This window comes from Scylla paramamosain, chromosome 19, assembly GCF_035594125.1.
Source record: "Scylla paramamosain isolate STU-SP2022 chromosome 19, ASM3559412v1, whole genome shotgun sequence".
NCBI classification, from domain to species: Eukaryota; Metazoa; Arthropoda; class Malacostraca; order Decapoda; family Portunidae; genus Scylla; species Scylla paramamosain.
The window spans coordinates 22648642-22658641 of NC_087169.1; the positions used below are offsets into that span (position 1 = coordinate 22648642).

The 10000-nt window shown below is 39.2% G+C and overlaps 1 protein-coding gene across 2 annotated transcripts in view; it reads right to left on the bottom strand.

Annotated features, from left to right (window-relative positions):
* Positions 1–5391: 5391 nt before the first annotated feature.
* Positions 5392–10000, bottom strand: part of LOC135109936 (zwei Ig domain protein zig-8-like) — a 46005-nt gene continuing 41396 nt past the window's right edge. For both annotated transcript variants that reach the window (XM_064021849.1, XM_064021850.1), the window contains exons 5-7: positions 8354–8481; positions 6558–6729; positions 5392–5754 (exon numbers count right to left, since the gene is read on the bottom strand). In XM_064021849.1, coding sequence (XP_063877919.1) covers positions 5585–5754; positions 6558–6729; positions 8354–8481 — 470 coding nt within the window. In that variant the 3' untranslated portion in view covers positions 5392–5584. The remainder of the gene's footprint in view (positions 5755–6557; positions 6730–8353; positions 8482–10000) is intronic.

Genomic DNA, 10000 nt, shown 5'->3' on the forward strand with positions numbered 1-10000 from the left:
CACACGCGTACACGGACACACGCACACACACACACTTATCATTCTTTTTGTCAACATAATCATTATCCTTCTCTCCTTTCCTTCTTTCCTTCCTTCCCTCCTTCACACCACGTGCTTATATACCGCAGGCTTGTTTGGTGGGGGGTGGGGGCAGGAGGGAGAAGAAAGGAGAGGAGAGAGGAGGGGCGGGAGGGGATGGGAAGGGGGAGGGAAGGAGGGAGATGGAGGGAGCAACATTTAAGCTCTAACAAATGGTCTTTTTGTTGGCACAGGAGGAAAAGGAAGAAAAGAAAAGAAGGAAAAGAGAGGAAGAAAAGAAAAGAGAGAGAAGAAGAGGAAGAGGGGAAAAAGGAAGAAAAGGAAAGAGGAAGAATACTGAGAAGAAAATAGAGGTGCCTAAATTCTCGCTGGCTCACCTCTCTCTCTCTCTCTCTCTCTCTCTCTCTCTCTCTCTCTCTCTCTCTCTCTCTCTCTCTCTCTCTCTCTCTCCCATGTATCAATCAAGTACAGTAGTTTAATAATGACTTCATTCCCTCAAACTGACAGAGCAACCATACTTCACTTCCTACACTAACCAACAACACGCAAGTGACTGAACCTTCCTCCTTACCCACCCCTCACCCTCCCTTCCAGCTCCCTTAGGCACACAGCTCCTCACCCATCACTGTTTGATAGGAAAATAAGCCTTAATGACAAGGGAGGCACCGGGGCATCAAAGTGCTAATCGTAGGAGGAGGTGGAGGCGCGGCAGCTGCATTACACAAGCTGGAAAGAACGGCTGTAGGTCACGTAATCCTCCACGCGCAGTTGTAAGGAGAGAGAGAGATGAATGCATATGTCGGGGACTTGAATGAGGGAAAAACACACAGAACGGCGGCGTGTCAGGGTGAAATGGCTCCTGCACACTGGTTTCCTTTTGAATTATACGACTCGAAGCAGAGAGACGTCCCCCCCCAACACACACACACATAGAGGAAGATGGATAGACTGAAGTATAGCTGTATATCAAGGAAAAACACACAGAAAGGCCACTTGTCAGGGTGAAATGGCTCCTGCACACTGATTTCCCTTTGAATTATACGACTAAAAGCAGAGAGAGAGAGAGAGAGAGAGAGAGAGAGAGAGAGAGAGAGAGTGACGAGCCCCCCGCACTCCCAACACACACACAGAACACGCAGGAGCATTTTCAAGTCACGTCCACCCTCTGAAATTCACACGTCAGTCATATTTTGGGCCAAAACGCCTATCCACTCTTACTTCCACATTCCCAGACGTGAATATATGTATGATCTGCCCCCATCACTCTCCCAGGAGCAAGATATCGGTCCCCAAGTACTCCTGAAGCCCGATAGAGTCCAAAAAATATAAGGCTGCTCTCGGGCGAATCTTGCGTGCTCATGCTGCCTAGTACGCGGTTGATGTATATTTGCTTATTTTTGCCTTACCTTGTGGCCGTGAAGGTGCAGGTGCCCACAAGAGGTGGTTCGTACTCTAGGCCGTCCTTTCACACGCACAAACAAAGGTCACTAGCGTAATTCTCCTTTAAATGAAGAAAATATGAAACGTTTTGCTCTCCTTCCGTCCTGCTGGGCATCCTCCCTAGACCACTGGTGGCCAGGATGCGTACGATAAAGTTGACTGGTGGTTTTATTATGATTTTGTTTTTTTTTACTTAAGCTGTTTTCCTCCCATACCCATGATTGTTCTGTTTATTTCTAAGGGTAATTCAATCATAAAATCAGTTTCAACCTCAGTGACTAAAGACACGAGCCATATAGATGTTTAGGGGACTACAAAATGCGTATAATATTCAGCCATTTTTCATCATAGACGCATAAAAGCCTCATATATATAACTTCTCGCTATTGATAAGACATTTTGAAGGTCAGACATGAGTTAAAAAAGGTTATATTGCATTTCCTTGTCCTTTAAACTTCATAATAAGAGATATTATGGTAGGCTAGGAAACACGACAAAACTGCCAGACGTAGAAGAAATAACGCTCTCACATTTAATATTAATCCAGCCATTTGTCACAACTTCAGAGGATAATAAATGACACGTAAATGGAATAATAATAGCAAAACACATGCGACTGCATCCAATATCGCTCAGGCAGGGAATAAATGTGAATTATTGGCTGCTGGGAAAATTATGAAGTGTGGTATAGCTTATATTGCCGGAACGCAAGCCTAGTCGTTATCATTACGGCTTGTTTATTGATGCTGCCGGGCTAAAATACACAGTTATGGAGGAAGGAGAGGAGGAGGAGGAGGAGAAGAAGAAGAAGAAGAAGAAGAAGAAGAAGAAGAAGACCGAATTGATAAGCTTATCGTACGCATTCTTAGCATTACTTGTCTACTGATATTGTTCTGCCAAAATACACAGTTAAAGAGAAGGAGGAAGAGGAAGAAAAAAGATAATGATGATAATAATTCCTATGAGTGAGTGAAAGGAATAAATAACTTGTTGTATGCATTCCTATTAACGTTGACCCCGTAGTATTGAAATAAGCTTGTTGTATGCATTCTCGGTACTATTGAATCTATTCATAGCATTAATAATGATGTCGTATGCATTCCCACCACTGCTATTATTAATTCAAGACCCATAATATTAATGCCTCGCCTCGCACACTCCCGCACCGCTACTAATAAGCCTGCAGCAGTAATGAATACCTTGTCGTACGCATTCCTGGCACCATAACTGATAGCGTTAATAAATACACTGAAATAAAATAATGCGTCCGTTTTCTATGCAGGGGCGTCACTGCATGGGAAACTATTATTACTTGCACGCAGGTGAAATATATGCCTATCTAGACTCAGATACTACTGCTACTACTACTACTACTACTACTACTACTACTACTACTACTACTACTACTACTACTACTACACCCCCCCTGTCATTCACTGTATAACACATGATGATTATAAAAAAAACGTACAATTAAAGGAGTATACATGAATATACATACACACACACACATACATACGCACATACATTTATTTGCACATCATCTCTATTCATTATGTACATTGAAGCGAAATTAGTCTATTTTTCTTACTTTTTTTTTGTTGTATAATCCTTACGTATTATTATACAAAGTGATCTACAAATATAAAAGACACGTTACGATAAACTACATTGTGTATTTCAAGTCCAAAGGTTTATTTATTTATTGATTTCTTCCCTTTTATTCCCTCTGTTTTCTGAGAGTTCTTGTATTTTTCTTTTTTCACTCTTTTTTACTCTTTTTCTTCATTCTTCTTGGTTTAAAGTCTGTTTTTTTAATTTTCTCTTTTTTTCTCCTTTTTCTTTTCTGTTTTTTTTTCGTTTTTTTCAAGTCAAAAAAATTTTTTTTTCCATTCTCCTCTTTTTTTCAGTATTTGTGATGATGAAGTTCAAGATTCAAGGTTCGAAACTCCAATTATTTCTGAAGCACTGTCCCTGAACCACCTGCGCAGCGAAGCACGATTCAAACAACTGCTTTAATTTCCACACGTGAGAGGAGGGTAACACACACACACACACACACACACACACACACACACACACACAGTTTTAAAGATTCGAATTTATTTCATTCTTTTTACAAACTTATTCTTTTTCTTTCCCTTTTTTTTCCTTTTTAATTTCATTAACTCATTTCAAGGATTTTTCAAGGGAGCATTTTTTTTTTTGTTAGTTTTTCTTCTTTCGTTTTAATTTTGGATAAAGTTTACAAAAAAAAGTTCATGCGTGTATATTTTTTTGTTATATTTTCCATTTTGATTTTCCTTCTTTCGTACTCTTAAAAAAAAACATGAAAAAGAAAAGGAAAAAAAAGTTCTTTCGTATGTGGACAAATTTTTCGTAATATTATTTTCCTTTTTTTTTCCTTTTTCTTTTTTTTTTTGATGGGGAATTTCATTAGTCCATTTCGCTTTTCCCTTTTCGTTTTCCTTCGTTCATTTCCCAAAAGCATCAGAAAATAAAGAAAAAACACACAATTTCATTTCCTCCTTTCCTTTTTTTAATTTTCCCTTTTTTTTATTTTGTATCCGTGAAAGTTTTCCTGGAATCTGATTTTTCTATTTTTTCTTTTCCTTTTTTCTTTATTTTCACTTATGTGGGTTCATGAAAAAAAAGTAACAAAGTCCAACTCTCTCTCTCTCTCTCTCTCTCTCTCTCTCTCTCTCTCTCTCTCTCTCTCTCTCTCTCTCTGTTCCCGCTAACTTTATTTTTTCACCCGTCAGGCAAAGTTATGACGAAAAACATAATTTGATACAAGCTTCTAAAGGATTAAGAGTAAGAGAAAAGGAAAGAAGGAAGGAAGGAAGGAAGGAAGGAAGGAAGGAAGGAAGGAAGGAAGAAAGGAAGGAGATGGTCGATTGATAAAGAAAAAGGTTCAGGGAAAGAAATGGATATAAATGTTACATGAAGGAAGGAAGGAAGGAAGGAAGGAAAGAAGGAAGGAAAGAGAAAGATATTGGTTGATAAAGAAAGGTAAGTATTCGTATTAAGATGAAAAAATGGAATTGAGAAGTGTGTATCTCCTACTACTACTACTACTAATAATAATAATACTAATACTACTACTACCACCACCACCACCACTACTAACAGCCACAGAAATTAACAGTCTTGCATCCCACATTTATTTATTTATTTATTTATTTATTTATTTATTTATTTTTATAGAGACCTATCTCATTTATTTATCAGCAGGGGCACGTGGCTGTATATAATTATATATGTAATTATGTATGTAATTATGTAGTTGGTGGTGGTGGTGGTGAGGAATAATTATTATAATGTTAAGTGGAGTTTGGTACGACTTGTAGTAGTAGTAGTAGTAGTAGTAGTAGTAGTAGTAGTAGTAGTAGTAGTGAAGAAATTACAAACACTCAACACTACAAACAAACAAACAAACAAACAAACAAACAAAACAAAACGATAAAATCCCTCGCCACAGAAGAAAACACGAAAAAAAAACGTAAGAAAACAAGAAATTAAGAGAAAAAACAAGATATAATGAAAAAAAACCCAGTCAGACGCCACGTGAACCCCTTATAGGCAAGTGATGTGGAGTCTAATCCCACGAAAACAGGATTACACACGAAAAAAGAGGATTTAACACCACAAAATAAGAAAAAGCGAGAAAAAAATGAGAGAAAGTAAGAAAATAAAGCACCGGATGTTCTGTATCTATCTTTCTCTCACTTTCTTTAATCTTTACTGCCGCACATGTGATGAATACATTTGCACGAACGCACGCACGTACACATACATACATACATACATACATACACTTCGTCACGTACATGTACACAAGATACGTACATGTAAACAAACGAACGTACATAAATTGACGTGATCTGATTCTAAAATGTACACACACACACACACACACACACACACACACACACACACACACACACACACACACACACACACACACACACACTAAAACTAGCATATGTTTATTAATACAAGAGGCAACTAACTAACTTATGACTGACACACACACACACACACACACACACACACACACACACACACACACACACACACACACACACACACACACACACGGATTCTAAAAGCTAGTTTCGAGTTGTGAAAGGAGGAGACAATTGCAAAGGAGAGGGAGGAGGAGGGGGACGAGGAGGAGGAGGAGGAGATGGAGGAGGGGCAGGAGGTGGAGGAAAGGATGGAGAGAAAGTTTTCCTCCACTGTTGTCGTGAACTATGGCCGCGGGCTGGTCACCTGGAGAGAAAAGAGAGAGGGAGAGGTGAGTGAATAAAAGGAATTGTAATGATAATGGTGGTGGTGGTGGTGGTGGTGATGGTGGTGGTGGGGGTGGGGGTTTAACAGTAATGTACACAAGATACTCATACACACATATTCAAGAGAGAGAGAGAGAGAGAGAGAGAGAGAGAGAGAGAGAGAGAGAGAGAGAGAGAGAGAGAGAGAGAGAGAGAGAGAGTCTTGATTAATATGCATGTATAAATAAAAAGATTAAACAAACATTCAACTCTCTCTCTCTCTCTCTCTCTCTCTCTCTCTCTCTCTCTCTCTCTCTCTCTCTCTGTCTCTCTCTACAATTTAATACACAAAGGATTCATAAACTCATACATAACACTTTTTTTCTTTTCCAGACCAGCCATACAATTATTTATTCATTTAGCAATTTTTTTTAACTCAAACTGATGCTGAAAAAATGAATGAATAAATATATTGCATGAGTTTATTTGTTTTTTTTTTCATTTATATATATATTTTCAATCCATTTTCTTTTTTTTTATTTAAATTGTTGCCTTTTCATACATACTCGTAATATTTTTTTTATTATAAATTGAAATGATGAAAGTGAGATGGGATGAAACAGACAGACAGAGAGGCACACAGACAAACAAACAGATAAAAAAGAAAAGAAAACAAAGACACACAGAGACAAAACAAGACGAGAACACGAAACAGGAAGATAAACAGAGAAGACACCCACACACACACACACACACACACACACACACACACACACACACACACACACACACACACTCACTCACCCGCTATCACGTGAACGGTAACACTTCGCCGTCTGGAGTTGGCGGGATCACAAGTGTACCTGCCGGAGTGTCTTGGCCGCGCGTCCTGCACCAACAGCCTGGAGGTGGTCACGCTGCCTCGCTCCGTCGACACCTCCATGCCGCTTCCCCGCGTCCTCTCGTAACTTACAAGCTGCGGGGAGATGCGTGTAAGGGGAGGGGAAGAACAGAACCTATCCTAACCTAGCCTAACCTAACCTAACCTAACCTAACCGAACGTAACCTAACTTAACCTAACCTAACTTAACCTAACCTAACCTAACCTAACCTAACCTAACCTAACCTAACCGAACGTAACCTAACTTAACCTAACCTAACTTAACCTAACCTAACCTAACCTAACCTAACTTAACCTAACCTAACCTAACCTAACCTAACCTGACTTAACCTAACCTAACCTAACCTAACTTAACCTAACCTAACCTAACTTAACTTAACCTAACCTACCCTAGCCTAACCTAACTTAACCTAACCTAACCTAACCTAACCTAACCTAACTTAACCTAACCTAACCTAACCTAACCTAACCTAACTTAACTTAACCTAACCTAACCTAACCTAACAACCTAACCTAACCTAACCTAACCTAACTTAACCTAACCTAACCTAACCTAACCTAACTTAACCTAACCTAACCTAACCTAACCTAACCTAACCTAACCTATCTATTTGCAAGAAAGAGTGTTGGTCTGAGGTGAAACATTTGAAACTTCTGCTTCTTCTGCTTCCTCTTCTTCTTCTTCTTCTTCTTCTTCTTCTTCTTCTTCTTCTTCTTCTTCTTCTTCTTCTTCTTCTCCTTCCTCCTCTTCCTCCTCCTTCTCTTCGATCCTCATTCAGTTTTACGTTTTAGAATAATCTCCTCCTCCTCCTCCTCCTCCTCTTCTCCTTTCTCCTCCAGTTTTATTTTTCAGAATTCATCCACTTTTCTTCCATCTCCTCCTCCTCCTCCTCCTCCTCCTCCTCCTCTTTCAATTTTACATCTCAGAACTCTCCTCCTCTTCTTCCTCTTCCTCCTTTACTTTTATCTGGCATAATTCTCTCCTCCTCTTCCTCCTCCTTCTCCTCTCACATTCGTACTCTTTTCCCATAACCTCACACTCCTCCTCCTCCTCCTCTCTCTCTCTCTCTCTCTCTCTCTCTCCTAAGGCTAAAAAGTTTCCTTCCTCCCTCACCTTCACTCTCCCACTCCCTCTCTCTCTCCCTTTATACTTCGGGGCTGCGTGAGAGATAAGGCGCCGCTTTATTCAATGTCGGAACGCAAGTTTGGAAAATAAAGTCTATTTGAGAACACAACTCACTGGAGAGAGAGAGAGAGAGAGAGAGAGGGGGTAGGAGAGAGGGAGAGAGGGAGGTCTGGTGGTTATTTTATTGTACTCTCTCTCTCTCTCTCTCTCTCTCTCTCTCTCTCTCTCTCTCTCTCTCTCTCTCTCTCTCTCTCTTGTGAAACAACTCAAAAAAAAAAAAAAGGGCTCTGATTAAAGTGACACGGGTTTCTAAGAGTGTTTTTACGGTTCTAGTGACAGAATAACAATACTTCTACATTATTCACCGGGGAAACACTCTTGAGAACTCTGCTAATCATCTTGGTGACCTTTGAAAATAGTCGTGGTGAGAGAGAGAGAAACGTGTGTGAGAATACGTGACAGTCCCTTTGAAAAAAATAAAAAATAAATAAATAAATAAATAAATAAATAAACATACCAATTTTCACCTCTTCCCTCACATCAAACTACTGTCAGTCTCGTTACGTTCCTCACCTTGTTGTCGTGGTACCAGAATATAAAGGCAGGCGGCTCTGGGCTGTGTAAGACGCTGCAGGTGAGTGTGAGACGGCTGCCAGTGTTGATGTATATATCAGGTCCTCCAGCTATCACTGTCTCCGGTTCTGAAAGAGAGAGGATATGATTGGCTACTAATCTAACCTAATCTAACGTAAGCTAACCTAACCTGAGCTAATCTAATCTAACCTAATCTGTCCTAAGCTAACTTAATCTCAGCTAAATTTAACCTAACCAATTTATTAAGCCATTCTGTGTCTTCTATGGTGCTTTGAGGCGATAAATGGTGTGTTTGCAGTTTAGTGTGAAAGAAAGATAAATATACAGTAGAGGCTGAGTGGAACAGAGTCGATAATTAGAGTGTTAGTGCAAAAATATGGTTCTCAAATGCTTAAGAACATAAGAACATAAGAAAATATTGGTTATTGTAAGAAACCATCAGGCCCAAACGTGGCAGTCCCTGTGTGAAATATACCTATCTATTTCCACGTATCATTCCTATCCATAAATTTCTCTAATCTTTTTAAATCTCCTTAACGACTCAGCATTGACAACCTGATTACTGAGTCTATTCCATTCGTCAACCAATTCCTTCTTATCTCTTTTTGAAATCCAGTTTTTTTTTTTGCAAGCCTCAGTCCATTGTAACAGGTGAATATTAATAGTTATTACTGTCGTTATTATTATCGTTATCTTTTCAATATAATACTTCCAACTTGTTTAATTCACAAGCGAGGAGAAAAAAATGACCACTATTAAACTATATCTTTTTTTTATTTTCATTTATTTATTATTTTTATTTATTTATTTATTTTTTTGTAGCGAGTTTTGATGACGCAATACTGAGGCAACAGCTGAGCGTGGGAGGAAAATGTTCATGAATAAAAGCGAATAACAAAGTGAATAACGACAGGAAAGAAAGAGAGAGAGAGAGAGAGAGAGAGAGAGAGAGAGAGAGAGAGAGAGAGAGAGAGAGAGAGAGAGAGAGAGAGAGAGAGAGGAAATCACTTAAGATCAGCAATATATTCCTTCCAACGTTGTGTGTAATTAAATGTTTTTCTCCTCCTCCTTCTCCTCCTCCCTGACCTCCTCCTCTTCCTTCTCCTCCTCCTCCTTGATTTAAGCGGACGACTGTAATACCCAAGGCGCCCCAAGACACGATGCATTTCACTGTTTTAGGATTCTGTTGTAGGATTTCACTGTAGGATTCAGTCGTAGGATTATTAAGTTTATTTATTTATTCATTTTTTTTTGTTTATTTTCGTTCAGGATTTTGAGTGTAGGGTTACTTTGTTTATTTATTTATTTATTTTTTCGTTATTTCGTTTTGTTTTGATTATTTACTTTTTATTTATTTTTTTCAGGCTATGTTGGTTTGTTTATTTCTTTGTGTTCTTTTTTTTTCTCTCTTATTTTTCATCCTGTTCTCTCCGTTACTACTACTACTACTACTACTACTCCTCCTCCTACTACTACTACTACTACAATCACAATTCCTCCTCCTCCTCCTCCTCCTCCTCTTCCACCTTCTAATCTTCCTGTAACTACTACTAACACCACCACCACCACAACCACTACCACCACCACCGCCACCACCACCACTAGTACTGCCCCCGACCGTGCGCT